Source organism: Gymnoscopelus microlampas (genome assembly GCF_963454915.1).
Source record: "Gymnoscopelus microlampas genome assembly, chromosome: 20".
NCBI lineage: Eukaryota > Metazoa > Chordata > Actinopteri > Myctophiformes > Myctophidae > Gymnoscopelus > Gymnoscopelus microlampas.
The window spans coordinates 19,235,130-19,250,397 of record NC_139957.1 but is presented as its reverse complement, the minus strand read 5'-3'; the positions used below and the strand labels follow the sequence as shown (position 1 = coordinate 19,250,397).

Genomic DNA, 15,268 nt, shown 5'->3' with positions numbered 1-15,268 from the left:
TTGTTGATTACTTTTGATGCAGGAATGGTCTTTTTTGGTTTGGTTTATTTTTTCCTATGAGGTATTAAAAGGGACTTAAAGTGTCACTTCACTGACATGAGCCTTAACCCCGTGTCACCAGTCTTTCCACCTCGGAGGACATGAGCCTCATCTGGGGACCCCCCCAAAAAATCATGTGGGGACCCCCCTGGGGGTCCCGACCCCCAGATTGAGAACCAGTGAAATAATGAATGGAAACGCCACCTAGTGGTGACAAAACAGAATGGTCCTCCTTAGACTGTTGTACCGTTAACTGCTTGGCTTGTTGTTGCAGACAGAGAGGACTGGCTGCAGTCATCATCATAGTCATTGAACTGTTAGTTCAACAGTCATTCAGGGCCTATCGGAACGATTATTCTACAACACTGCGTTCGGGTAAGAAGTTAACATCATTTAGCTAACGTTTGTTAGTTTGGTCGACTGTATTGTTCACAAAAAGCAACATAACATTAGCCAGCAGCTTGCTAATGCAGCTAGCTAGCCTCCATGCTAAACTTGGTCAGCTATCATTAAGTTGAAAGTGAAGGTTAAAGCAGGGCTAGAATTGTACTTTTCCTTACAAGCTCACCGAGTGGTTATTATCGCTGTAATTGGTTTTGCGCTAAATCGGCGTCGTTAACTTAAATAGTTAGCTTTGCTGCTCAACACATCCAGTCGGACCATAGATAGATAAACAGTCGTGGAGACTTAACTAGCTAACATCATTTTAGTGTGCTAAGCTAGCGAACCGATAGCAGTGGTGGGGAAAGTACTCACATTTCTTAAGTAAAAGCATCAATACTGCTAGCCCTGAAACATGAGCGTCATGTGAACCATGGCTACAATACTGCATTGTAGAAATACTCAGTTACAAGGAAAAGTCCGGAATTCAAAATTTACTTGAGTAAAAGTTCAAAAATAGTTGGAATCAAAATGTACTTAAAGTATCAAAAGTAGAAAGTACTCATCATGCAGAATGTCCCATTTTATAATCATATGTTTAAAATGTATTCAAATCTTTTGAAAATAGCCAAAGTTTAAATAGGGCTGAAGTGTTTAATGTATGTTTGGTAATAATCAAAATCTACAAAGTAACTAGTAATTAAAGTTTTCAAATAATTGTAGTCGAGTAAAAGTACAATATTTGTCTCGAGATGTAGTGGAGTAGAAGTATATGTAAAGGATTGAAAATTGGACATACTTTAGCAAAGTAGATATACCAAAAATGTTACTTAAGTAAATGTACTTCGTTACTTTCCACCACTGGTGTCAATTGATGAAAAACATTTTGTTTCACAGCCAACCCAGCGCCCGCAGGATGACTGACGACGAACCTTTGCCCAAAAAGGTGAGTGAATAAACTGTTGCCATTAGCAGCAATGCTAGATTATCTTCTCTAAATGAATAGTTTACATTCATTGCGACCGTTTTCTACTTTTAGGCTTGATCAACCCCATGAAGCCCTAGTAGTCCGAACTCGCAATGTTCTTCCAATTCATGATACTCTTATTTATTTATTCCACTTTCGCAGGTCCGTCTCAATGAATCTGATTTGAACAGCTTGAGCCGGGAGGAACTCTGGGAAAGGTATGACAAACTTACAGTTGGACTGAGTCCAACACGTACATGCCACAGGCACCCACTGACCCAAATGAGCAGCGCTGTGTTTGAACGATGCTGCTGTTCTTTTTTCAGGTGGAAGCAGGACGAAGCATACGTCGAAGTTCTGGAAAGAAAATATTCAGCGATAAATTGTAAGCTCTCTCATCTTCACCACTAACTATTATGAAACAGACTTAGCTTTTTCTGGCTTGTCCCCCGGGCACTGATAATTTACTAGTGGTTATCATCACTATTTTCTGTCTTGCAGCAAATGATGTTACGAACTTGAGGGAGTCCGAGGAAAAACTGAAGCAGCAGCAACAGGAGGCTGCGCGGCGGGAGAACATCCTCGTCATGAGGCTTGCCACGAAAGAGCAGGAAATGCAGGAATGCTCGGTGAGAATCACTGTGAATCTGTTCAACCATATAATCATCAGCCTTGGCAGACATGTTTGAAGGTTGAAGTCTGCAGTGATGGGTAGCTGCATGGGCTGAATGTGACACTTGTCCTCTGCTCCTATCCAGACGCAGATTCAGTACCTCAAGCAAGCTCAACAACCCAGTCTGGCCCAGCTGAGATCGTCCATGCTAGACCCGTCCGTCAACCTGTTTTTCATCAAAATGAGGACTGAACTGAATGAGACTAAAGACAGATTGGAGCAGGCCCAAAATGAACTGAGTGCTTGGAAGTTTACACCTGATAGGTAAACCAAACCACAATCCTCCTGCTGAGACATTGACCAGAGAACTCACATCCTGCAAGAATGCAAAGTGTGGGGAAAGGCAGAAAATGCTATGTGTTCGAAACATGACTGACATTTAAAGAAAAGGAAAAAAAAGAGAGAGAGGTTGAGAGACAAGGGAGATACGTTACCTGATCCATGGCGCCCCCACTCCTGCACTTGTCGTTCATGATAGACTTTGTCAAAGACTGTCAGGTGAACACTGATAACAGCTCAAAGGAGCATGAAGGAAGCAGGACTGCTCAGAAGAGATGGTCGCTTTCAACCTCCGAATGAGCCCCTGTTAGGAACAACATTATACTCTTTGTGGATGGATAATAGGATTGGTACATTTTATAATGTTTACTGAGGTTTAACACCTGTGCACAGCTACTTTGTATGGGAGGCCTAATGACTTATAACATTTTGTTATATAGCTGTAATATATCCTCTACTACAGGTACTTGGTTTTCAATAATTAATTATTAATCCGTAATGCTCAGCCAAAACCATACATTTCCACAAAAAAAGTATAGATGTTGAGAATTGATATGGAGGAGCTGCTCATGAGGCACCAGAAACTGTATAAATACTAAAGACTGTTGTTGGTCTCTGGAGTGATGTTGGGCTTGCTACAAGTTGAGCTGACACAGGAGGCACCTTGAACATCAGTTTGTCATTAATATGAGCCAGAGCCATGTCCAGGTATGACAGTTTGATTTTATTAATCTGAATTTAAATTAATGTTATGAATTCTCTTAAATTCATATGGTCACCACTGTTGTTCCTCTTCTTTCACTCTGGTTTACTTTTGAAAATGAACTGTATTTAAAATGCCTAATCAGTAACCCAAATGTGAAATAAGGAAAGGACTAGTAGGCAGTTGGAGTGGTTTTCCTCCATTTTCAAATTGACAAAATCTTCCTTTTGTTATGTCACAAAGTTATTTAACTTTGTAATATATTTGAAACATGTTGTATGGGTTATCGTCAACTATAGGTGTTCTGTGTTTATGGTTTTATTTGAACAAAATCTGTGTACATGCACTGCAGTTACATTTATTATAAATTTGACTATGCCAGTTGATCATATAAGTGGGTTCAGTAGCATTGAGCCTAATTGTTCTGCAACAGAAGTAATTGTATTGTTGAAAAACATTGAGTGTACTCTGACAATACATTTATAGATTGTTGATGGGACTAAATGATGGTAAATCAACAAAAATGGGATTTACATTCAGTGCTGAATTGCTTTAAAATGCTAATAGGGGGAGGAAACAATCTTGAAGAGCCAGAATGAAAGCTAGTAGGTTTATTAGCTTTAGAAAAAAGAATTATTTTATTGCTTTCTCACCAGCCTCTTGTTTAAGGTATGAACTCTCCGTTGCAGCCAGACGGGGAAGAAGCTGATGGCTAAGTGTCGGATGCTGATCCAGGAGAACCAGGAACTGGGTAGACAGCTTTCCCAGGGACGAATCGCCCAGCTGGAAGCTGAACTGGCCCTTCAGAAGAAATACAGTTGTGAGCTCAAGAACAGCCAGGATGGTGAGAAGATGCCTTTTCTGATAATAGTTCACATTATCACATCATGCACCAGGGACATTGCTGTTTACATCTATATCTAGATTTTGTATTATTGTTCCATCACTCATATTTTCATTTCTATCTTTTTTTTATTTTGGTGTCTGTTACACTACAGAGCTTAATGACTTCATCATCCAGCTGGACGAGGAGGTGGAGGGCATGCAGAGCACCATTCTGGTCCTTCAGGAGCAGCTGAAGGAGGCTCGGCAGCAGATGGCCCTGCAGGCCCAGTGCCCTGAAGGAAGTCATGCCACCCCGGGCCACCTAGACCCTGCCCACAACAAGGACTCCCAAGAAGGGATCACCAACAGTCCAGGCAACGCAAGCCCCATTCATAGGATGGCAACAGAGCCCGCCAGGGAAACGGGCAACAGTGACACCGAGCAGTGTTCAATACCATCCCCCTCCACTGACACAGATAGGAAACTGTCCAACTCTAACCACAGTGGTGCTGTGAGCCAGCTTAGCGAAGCTTATGAGACAGTTGACTCCCCCACTGGTAGTGAGACCTCTTTCACACAACATTCCCTTGGTGCAGACTCGAGCCAAGACTCACAGGAGGACAGGACACCCGCAGGGAAGGGTAGCAGGACTGCAGAGTCACACCATGTCCTGAACGGCTTGGATGCTTCAATTTAGGTTCCTTTGAGACATTATTAGAATAGAAAATCATGATTCACCCCCTACCCCCCTTAGGTTATAATATGTGCATGCACTTCCCAGGAATGGATGAGACGGAGACTGTACTTTCAGCGATGGTGGACAACTTTTCCATGAAACTGTAAAGCATTGTCTTAACATGTTAGGCTTTAAACTAGGAATGTCATTATTTAAAGTCATGTGGAACTTTGTCAAGTGCTGCTATTTTCTTTTATCAATATGATTGTGATTTTCTGTTTATTGTAAAGAAAACCTTTGTTTGTTTTTGAAGAGGGGTAGATCTACTTACAATAAATTTTTATGTCCATAAAATCTAGAATCTACTTTTTTGCTTTACAAATATTCATCGTTCATATAAGTTGGACTTTATAAATCTATATTTGTGCTCATTATCCAAGTTCTTTTGTTAGATAATATAATATATGATTGATCTCTGGAATTGGGTAGTTACAAGGTTTACCCATGAACATAAAATTTTCATTATCCTATGACGCAGATATGATGGGCTTTTCATGTTAGGTCTGCAATAAAAAAGGTCAGTATACAGATTAATTTTAGACCCTGCACAGAGCCAGCAATAACACATGAATGCCATTATTAAGTTATAAGTGAGCTTGATCTTGAAAAGGAAAGCCCTCCATCTAGTGGTAGCATCTTTTCATTTACCAGTGGAGCATTATGGGTAAAATGGGTGAAAAGAATCCTCTCAGTGGCTCTCTTCTATTGAGGACAGTGAGTGCATTAGAGCGGTGAAATGCCCTATCAGTACATGTCAGTGCATATGCAAGTGCATGAACCACTGCTGTCCTGGTAACCATTCACTATTACAGGCATTCAGCTTTTCCTCCCTCATTCTGCCATCAAACCTCTATATATACCTCTGGCTGCTTACATCTCTAGAAACTTGACATCCCTCTGGCTGCTTGCATTATAAACTACATGCCTGAAGCTCCTTGCATCTAGAAACTACATCCCTCTGGCTGCTTGCATCTAGGAACTCTGGCTGTTTGCATCTAGAACTCTACATCCCTCTGGCTGCTTGCATCTAGAGAAGAGGAGTACAGTGGGCAGAGTTAAAGTAACACAGCTTTGCAACATGCAATTAAAGCAGAGCAGCACACTAGGGTGAGATTTTTAAAAGGAATTGACCATTTTAGCCTCAACCGAGGGAGGATATGAGTCTTCAGAGTTGTGTAGCATTATCACAAATAGGAGAGGAAGGTTATTTTTCTTTAGATTTCCCTGAGGATTACATGGCTGCAATTGCTCGCCACTATTTTGTTCTTCTTTTCTCTCAATTGGTTTGCAGTGCACAGCAAGCAGCTGATGCAGGAGGCAAGCTCGGCTGAACGGCTGCACGCGCTCACTGGAGGAGAGGACCCAGAGGCATCTGGAAATAGAAATTGACAGGAGGGAGGAGGAGGACGAGAAAGCTGAAGGCAGAGTGTTGAGTACCAGAGTTGTGGTATGTCGTCGGGGCTCAGTGCCTAGCATGGCTGTGCAGAAGAAATACAGTGGCACCCCTCCATCACAGGGACCGCTTTCTAACAGAACCTACGAGAAGAAGGGAGCCAAGAGGCTGGAAGGTTAGTAGCTACCATATAATGCTTATTTTTATTTAATCTTTTAAGAAAAGCCTCTTTACAGTATCATCACTCACAATAAGCCTGTACTTTGAATCCTAGCAGGGGCTTATTGCAATATATGGTGGTCTATATACTGGATCTTTTGAGCATGTTGGTGACAAATGAAACATGAATGGAACATAATGATTTAAATTCTTCTGTTGGTAAATATTGAATTGCCGTTTTGGGGACTAGCATCCCTCTCTAAATATGGGAGGTTTTGAGAGCCCATGTTCAGAGGAAGACGGTGGCAGTGATTACATAATACACCTAAAGAAAAATAACAGTTTGCCTGACATTGTTTATGTTTTTTAGCAGTGGGAGAAATATACCCACTATGTTATCATTATAATATACCCACTATGTCATCGTGTTATTGTGTTTCTATATACAGTATACATACAGTATTCTGATGACTGCCCCGGGTTCATTTTGTTCTGATCCTTGATAATGATCTCATGTTTGTTTGTTTTAGTCATCATCGCCATGAGGACTGGTCAGGTGCTGGCCTGTTCTCTATGCCTCTTATCAAGCAGCTCACAGCTCACAATGGCTCTTTCATTTACCGATAACCTTAGGGCCATCATAGTCCATAATAGCAACCATCAGGGGCTAAATTCAGGTAGTTGTGTGCATCTTACAGTGCTTATACCAATTGGTAGATGGAGTTACCACCACATACTATACTAATTAATAGATGGTAGGATTAAATATCCCCATTGATACACTTATGTCCATACTGTTCTATAATATTCACAATTTGAATGTCTTTGGAATCTTACAGTACATATTGCGCATTGAATATATAATGATTATCCATAATAGTGTATGTATTTGTATAATAGACAAACTATTAGAGAGTGAGTCTGTTTTTGCAAGTGTGAACAGGGTTTATAATGTCTTGCTAGCAAGATAATTCATTTATTCCATGGTTCAACTTGATCATCTGCTGTAACTGGCTCCAACGTTTCGTTTTTTAATTCTATGTAGCATCTTAATTTGCCTTTGGACCATATTGTGCTTTGTTGGTATAGGGTTTTGGTATATGGGTTTATATTATGTGAAAATAGTCATCTTTGTCAAAATCTGTTTGTATACTGTACCTTCATGTAAACCGAACACCATGTGAAGTTCCTAGAACACGGGAGTGTACATTGCAAATAAGCTCAATGGTGATTCTAGTTCTGAGATACGTTTAGGGATCATACGTCCTGTGTTTAGTTTTCCCCTATGTACGCTTATAAAGACGACCAAGGAATGCTGTTCATGTCTGGTAATACAGACCTGGAATGAAACCCCAGGTGGGAGCTGATGCTATTTTTGTCCCTCAGTATCATACCATGCTGAAGGACGTTGGTCTTTTTCCTCCTCGTTTTAGGAAAAGCTGCAAACATCAAGCCAAATACACAGACAAAGAAAACTGCTTGTACTTCCTCTGCCAACAAATCTGCCCAGATCAGTAACACAGCCACTCGACGCAACAGTGCTGGTTTGATAAAGCTTTATTTTTTCCTGGTGGTTGTGCATTTATTGAGCAGACTGAGACTCCTTTTGGAATTCATATGTTATTAGAACCCTGGATTAATAGTATGATCTACTTTTACTGACTGCTTTGATTTGGCATCTCTTTTTCTTAACCTTCAGACTTATAATTTGAATTATTTTATGGAAATAATTGCATTTTTCAAGTGGCTGCAATATATTTGTTTTATACCTAGTAATTCCTGGTTTTCTAGGGGCAAATGGACTCAATGTTGCTGAAAGATTGCGGCTGGTACGAGAGAGGAGGGAGGAGCAAGAGAAGTTCCTCGGTATGTCAACATCTGTTATGCAAGCACAATCTTTTAATCATGAGTACCCAAAAGTGATATACAGTATGAATGCGTTAATGGGTATTATTGTTGCTTTGCGGATGTTCACAGCCTCTCGGGAGCTGAGCTGGCTGGAGAGAGAGCAACGAGCCAGGCAGTATCATGAGAAACAACTGGAGGAGCGAAAGAAGAAACTCCTGGAGCAGAGAATAAAGGAAGAGAGGAGGCGCACTGCCGTTGAGGAGAAGCGCAAGCAGAGACTGAAGGAGGAGAAAGTGAGTTTTTGAAGTTGAGTCTGGCATAGAATTCACTATTTTATTGTTCCAAAAGGGGGGAGTTAGTTTCCAATAGCACCCAAAACACATGATATGCTTGGCTCTGTGCATAATTGTAGTCCCAGTTCTCAGAAGGTGGCATTATTTGGCATACCTGTTTCCTGTTCCAATTAATTTTCCCATAGCTTCGTTTGATTGGCTGAGCAGCAGATTTGAACTGGAAACACATGAAGGTGTCATGTGTCTGAGCCAATCAAGCCACTTTTGTTTTTTTAATTCATATTTTTATGGCCCTTTGTCATAGATGCTTACTCGTGATTTCAATTGATAGAAGACATGATGATTGATTTATTGATTGATTGGCTGACATCTTTGTGGAAAAACTGAATATGTATTAACATAATTGTACATACCTGACAAAAGGATAAAATACAAAGCTAGAGAGCTTACTTCCATCCATACTGTCTATGCAGAATGTAGTCAATGATTTTACACCATAGTGGTCACTGTGGTGAGATCAAGTAGTATCATTAAAGCTATTTTTTCCTGAATGAAGGAGCGATATGAATCTGCAGTGCGCAGAACCCTGGAGAAGAGCCGACGGGCCCAGCAGAACCAGCAGAACTGCCGTGGAAGACAGCTCAGCAAGAACAATGGTAGGGTATACTGTATAAGGATAGATGGGTTTCCATCTTACTAAAATGTTTGGTAACACTTGAGTCTACAGGACATTATTCCAGTGTACTGACCTGGGTACAGTTCTGACCTATGGAAAAAGCATACAATAAAACAATGTGTTAATATAAATCTCAGGCCTAATAGAATGAATATTATTATTTGTATTTATATTGTGTTGTTAGTACTGTACACCCAAATAGTCCCTTAAGTATTCTTTTCATAGGCCTACTACATATCTTTCCATAGGCTGGTTGATTGATGCACTGAAATGATGCCATTGTAAACTGTTACTAAATCTTTATCTTTCTAAACACGTAACACCAAGCATACTTATATGTGCTCTTTGTAACATTGTCAGTCTTGCCCTGCTTTTTCCTCAGTTGTTATTGCAGCATCTAATTCTGTATACTAATTGCTAATGCTAGTTCCACGCCGCTTGCCTCTGACTACATGGGAGAAGAACTTGGTCAGTCGCCTCCTAACTCCCACATGCTCCTATCTGGCCAGGAGCAAGAGTGCTGGTTGTCACTCAGGAGAAGAAGGTACTCTTGCCAAGAATATATAGCATTCTTTATGATTTAAACATTACAGCTGTGCTGTTATCAATATTAATTCCCACAATAATTAAATGATGGCTACAGCAACTAACTTCCAGACTCTTCATAACAAATTTGGATGACTAACTGTTCTAATGTTTTCTCTTTTGTATCTTTTCAAAAACACTGCTTGAGATGCTTTTTATGCTCTTCGCACATTTCCTCAATTTTGCATACATTTCCCCTTCATTGTTTCCCAACAACGGCACTAAAACATGGTTCAGTTGTCCATGTTTGTCGCCGTTCAGTCTCATACCACTCCACGAATAACACCACCATGAACAACCCCATAACCACCATGACCACCCTCATCACCATCGGCAATCAAAAACCAGGGCACCACTTCAGTCCGGCTCAACAGAGAGCGTCTGCCTCGCCCAGCCATAGCAACAGAAGCATCAATCCAGCACAGGTAATCCCAGTGGTCTCCTTTGACTTTCAACATTATACTTCTTTTGATAACATGCTGGGTCCTGGGTGGTCTGTCTGAAGAGACTGTCTCTCCTCTCTCTATCACTCACCCACACACCACAATAAATGGAGTTGCGCTGCTTTAACTCGCTTGCATCATAGTTAATTTAGTTTCACCTTTCTCAAGTTATGTCAACATTGCTCTGAAGCATTTTGGTCATTGAACAGTTTTTGCCACGGGTACAGGCAGGGCACAGGCCGCCTTGCTGTCACTCGCACTCTCTCTCGCTATTAAAGCATTGCTCGTTCGATCCAAAACTCGACCATAGTCTCTCTCTCTCTCTTTGCACCACAGTGTAATTACTGCTTATATAGCTGGCACTGTAGTTGAACACTACAAAAAATATATTGAACACAACAGTTGCACTCACTTATGAAAAGCACCGTCATGGTGGCATAGAACGCTCTGCATTCACACTTTAAGTGGCTGGATAAGGAAGAATGCAGGCATTCTTACTATGAAGCATGCTGCCATTTTGCCAACAGAAGATTAACGCCTTTCTAGATTCAGTGCACAGTGCCAGAATCTAATATACCACCACATTGCTGTGTTTTTTTCTGAATCAAAAGAGGCGTGAGAGGGAGCATGTAAAAAATGTGTTCTGAGAAAGTTTTTTTTTTTGTTCCTTTCTTAATCAGATCAAACCAGGAAGCCCACAAGAGCTCAAGAAGAAGATTTTAACCAGCAAACCACCCACTGCCAACAGCACATTGAAGCCAATCACAAAACCACAGAGCAGAACAGCATCACCATCGCCAGAGCGGTAAGCAAATCATTATTCTTTTATTTTAGTATTTGTGTGTTGTAGGATACTGATTCTCAACCTGTGGGCCAGGGCCCAAGGGTATTGCGAGTGGGCCTCCAAATAATTGCCAAAACACAAAAAGATTTATGACAATATAACTATTAATATTAAAAAGTGATACCAATAAATAAGAACTTAAAACATCGATCGATCCATTGATCTGGATTGATTGATCATTCAAATAAACATGCTCTGAAAATGCATGCAGCCAACCGATCATCTGACCATTTAACATGGCAGCCTATAAGCTGCCGTGTTAAATGGTCAGATTGTGGGTGGGCCGTAAATGCTTTCAAGATTTTCAAGTACAAATACAAATCATATTAACCAACCAGCCAACCGGAAGTATCCAAGTTTTGGTTTGTCTCCTAGCAACATGAACATATTTGGCTTAAACTGTCTATATGCGGTATACATAACCTCAGTAATGTGGACAAATCATTGTTGGCTAGACGTCTTATCCTTTTTAAGTGGAAGGATGTAACACCTCCATCACATAGTCAGTGGATTATAGATGTCATGCAGAATATCAAAGTGGAGAAAATGGATGTACTCTCAATGGCCCCACTGAGGGATTCCACAAAACCTGGGACCCATTTATAATATTTGTGAATAACCTTCCTGGGCTGGAACTATAATTCCAAAACTGTACCACTACCTATGGTTTGTCCTATTATTTTTAAGCACATTGTACTATTACTGTCATCCATATATTTTGTTTGTATTTGTAGTTTTGTGATTTGTGCGTCCTGTTTGTAATGTGTTTGGTATAAAAAAAAAGTAATGTGGACAAATAATAAAGCCTAAAAACGGTCCACCTGGACACTTGATCTTGAAGGACTCGCAGAAGATCAAGCAGCAGACTGTCCACACCTCTACAGCTGGAGCTTCCATCAGTCCCAGAAGAAGAGCTTCCTATGTGTATCTCCGCCCTGTCTCCTAGCAACATGAGGCCTATTAGAACGCCAGCTGAAAGTCTGAAAGAGGAGATAGGGGATGTGAGTCCCCCAGAGACTCCACGTTCAAACTCGCCAGCAGCTCCAACACAAGCCGTGACCAGTACAAAAGAAGAAGAGAGATGTAAGCATCCAAAACTATACACTTCCAACACAAAATAAGATGCAAAACAATGCTTGTAACACTAGAGCTGTTCCATCATGTGTGCAACAGTTAGTCATGAAATTGTTATCCCTCTCGCCTCGAGTGGTCCTGCTGTTAAAGGTTTGATACGTATGAACAACCCAAACAACTACTGATTGTAAGCATACAAGGTGCTTTGGGTAACGTGACCACCAGTTGTTATGTCCAGGTTCCTTCCAGATGACACCCCCTTCAGTTCCACTGCCTCCCCTGCCTGAACCCATGAGCAGGCCTTTGGCCGGCACCACAGACCCAGAAGAGGCTTCACGTGTCCTGGCTCAGAAACGGAGGGAGGCCCGTCTCCGGAAGGAGAGAGAGGAGCAGAATCGGCTGCAGGAAGAGGCAGACAGGTGGGAAGTAGTCATGGTTGTTATTGTCACATGCACTTACATATTACACTGTGTTTTATGCAGTTACTCTGTGAAGCATGATTGTTGCTTATGCACTGTAGTCAACTACAGGACAGCACTAAAGTTAATATAGTTTACATCAGTTCAAGAAATAACTTCATTGGGGCTTCATTGCAGTTCAGCTTTATAGACACTTAGAATATTACTGTCTGAAATAGTATTCTGCCCATAAAGATACTGTACATATCATATGGCGTCAATAATGGTTTTACTTTATTACTAGCAATTTTTGGGGGAGAGTAGTTGTCATGAGTCATAAAATGGACATCTTGTCATATTTTGCTGCATGGTTTCCAGGAGGCATAGAGAAGAACTGGAGGTCAAGAGGGTAGAGGAGAAAGCACGTCTACAGGCAGAGGCTCAGCATCTGGTGGAGGAGAAGAGGAGGAGGGAGGAAGAGGAGCAGAGGAAAGCTGAGGAGGAACGAGCCTTGGCTATGAAGGAAGCCGCTCTTCTCCTGAAGCAGGTGAGCAGTTCAAATACACTCCATATACAGTATAGGGATTGATGTCTGCAGGTATAAATATTATGTTCTGCCCAACTACTGGTCTTTTAATGATTTTTTGTTTTTTGTTTTTGACACATACTGTATACTTATGTCGCTTACTCAGAGAGAGGAAGAACAAGAAAGAGAGAGAGAAAAGGCTGCCCAAGTGAAGAGAGAGAGAGAAATACTTGCTCACAAAGAAGAAGAAGCACGACAAGCAAGGAAAAAGGTGATGGGAGTTTAAAAATGTAATGTGAAGAGTGCTTGGCTGTGATAAACACCAGTTTCAGAGATAATCCAACCATGGTAACCTTTTTAACCATGTTTTTGTCTTTTTCCAGAGACTTGAAGAGATCATGCGGCGAACACGGAAGACAGAGCCTGCAGATACGGTAAGATGTATGACTGTCTAAAACCGCACATTAGCCTTAGGGATCTCTGACGCATGACCGACATCAACCAAAACCCCAGTTTGAGAGGCAAGAGCCTACCCCTTGACTAAACTGGGTTAATGTTTGTTTCCTAGAAATCCATGCCAGAAAGGATACTGCCTAATGAAGTGCAACCAAAGGAAAATACAGAGCCTGTGCATAATGGCACAATAGCTGAAGTTGCCAAGCCTCCGCAGCAAGTGCTGAATGCTATGGAGGATATGGTCCCTGTTGTGGCCTTTAAAGAACGCAGGTCACTCCGAACCTTGACAAGCTTGGAGGAGATTCAGACACATCAACGTGCAGGTGAGAAGTCATTGACGTAGCACTACAATACAGGTTGGGACATTAAAGGCGCTGATATGTTCTTGCTAAAATAAGTGTCAAATAGCTCTGTTTGTTCAGTAATGGGTCTCCCCGTCTCTCCAGCTCTTTAGTAAACAGAAAATACATTTTCAGGTGGCACACCAATTGAATCCAGTCAGGAGAGAGAACCCATTTATTTGTCTGTATATTTTTTGTCTCATCACTTCCAAATAAAAAAAAACACTTGTTTGTCCTATATCCTACACGAGTTCTCTCTCCTCATGTTCAGTAACAGGGGTCTCCCTGTCATCAAACAAACACTCCAGCAATGAATAACAAATTACATTTTGTTTTAACCAATATATATCACTTACTGCACCTAAGCCTAACACCTAAGCCACAAAATAAATTGTACATTTTGACTACGTGTAAAAACTTCAAGTAAGACCCTTGAATCTACTGATCTGTGAATCGTCACTAGGGTCTTCATCTTTTGAATTAGTTTGAACTACTTTGTGTTATTGTACTGTATTCTCTATTTTTTCTCTCTTTTTTTAGAAGTCATCTGACCTTGGAGGTTGGCAACCCTAAAAAGCAGCGCTGTGGTCTCTTTGCGAAACAGGAATGACTACAACAAGACCATGTTTCTGCCCTGCACTCCTAAAGAGCATGTCAACATCACTACCACCTAAAACCCGACCTAACAAGGATGATGTCTGTGTTTCTTTCACTTTTCCCTGATTTAGCAGTGGCACAAGCATGGGTTATCTACAGCAATTTGCAGAGATTTATTCCAACCAGTCTTCGCACTAATAATGGCAAGTAGTAGATTTAGACACCCGAGTGGTTACTAGCAGGTATAGTGTATCAGTTGTGGCAAGAGTTGTCTCTGTAAACACAACTATTTACTGCAGCCATATGCTTGAGCTTGTTCCTGATATCTCGACAATGCTGCTATTCAAGCACTTTTCCTTCCTCAGTTATGTCACTGTGGAATTATGGGTAGTAGTAACTGTTTGCACTAGTATTACATTTTGAACAATGTGTTATGGTTGCTAGTGATAGTTCACTTCCTGTCTGAAGCCTTATTTATACTTTGTCGTACAACCATGCTGCTCGCCAAAAATAAAGAATTTAACTGAAAATCTGGTTAAATTTGGTGACGGACAGTGTCATACGACAAGGTATGAATTTGCCATTACCCCCCTTGATTTCTGTATAGAAATTGTGATTTTTCAAAGCTGCTATGGAATTTGTTCCCATTTTCTGTGCATCATTATAGAGAAAATAATTGCACTATAGCTTTTAATGTCTTGACTGTTCCTTTCTTTTAAATTGTGCTTTCGTTTTAAAGCAATGCAAGGCTTGAACAATAGGGCTTAAATGAATTTATTGAAATATAAAAAACAATATTGTTTGCAATTCATTAAAAAGGTATGTGTGATATATTAACTGTTGCTTATAGGTTTATCCTTACTCTCTACACTGGTCCATGGATTAAATATAAAACCTGTACAAGTATAAAACTTCTTAACCTGTTTTAAAACTTAAAGTATATTCCATATTAATTAAACTTGGTATTATGCAGCATGCCTGTCTCCTTTGGCAGTTAATGTGTCGATTTAACAATATGAGGTAAATGAAACA

At 40.7% G+C, this 15,268-nt stretch overlaps 2 protein-coding genes across 4 annotated transcripts; both read left to right on the top strand.

Moving 5' to 3' along the window:
* Window positions 1-287: 287 nt before the first annotated feature.
* LOC311036571 (pre-mRNA-splicing regulator WTAP-like) lies at window positions 288-4,891 on the top strand. Its single transcript, XM_084045338.1, has 8 exons — window positions 288-414; window positions 1,318-1,366; window positions 1,550-1,605; window positions 1,714-1,772; window positions 1,889-2,016; window positions 2,146-2,324; window positions 3,732-3,886; window positions 4,041-4,891. Exons 2-8 carry the CDS (start codon window positions 1,337-1,339, stop codon window positions 4,562-4,564), a joined length of 1,131 nt encoding a protein of 376 aa, XP_083901464.1. The 5' UTR covers window positions 288-414; window positions 1,318-1,336; the 3' UTR covers window positions 4,565-4,891.
* A 1,159-nt stretch (window positions 4,892-6,050) lies between these two features.
* map7a (microtubule-associated protein 7a) lies at window positions 6,051-15,211 on the top strand. Of its 3 annotated transcripts, XM_084045323.1 has the most exons (15): window positions 6,051-6,171; window positions 7,589-7,699; window positions 7,947-8,021; window positions 8,133-8,296; window positions 8,853-8,952; window positions 9,400-9,516; window positions 9,819-9,982; window positions 10,681-10,805; window positions 11,686-11,927; window positions 12,157-12,337; window positions 12,695-12,863; window positions 13,009-13,113; window positions 13,226-13,276; window positions 13,411-13,621; window positions 14,180-15,211. In XM_084045323.1, exons 1-15 carry the CDS (start codon window positions 6,078-6,080, stop codon window positions 14,188-14,190), a joined length of 1,920 nt encoding a protein of 639 aa, XP_083901449.1. In that variant the 5' UTR covers window positions 6,051-6,077; the 3' UTR covers window positions 14,191-15,211. The 3 variants fall into 3 exon arrangements, with proteins under 3 accessions (XP_083901449.1, XP_083901451.1, XP_083901450.1); XM_084045325.1 differs by lacking the exon at window positions 9,400-9,516; XM_084045324.1 differs by lacking the exon at window positions 9,400-9,516 and having other exon boundaries at window positions 9,795-9,982.
* Window positions 15,212-15,268: the final 57 nt, after the last annotated feature.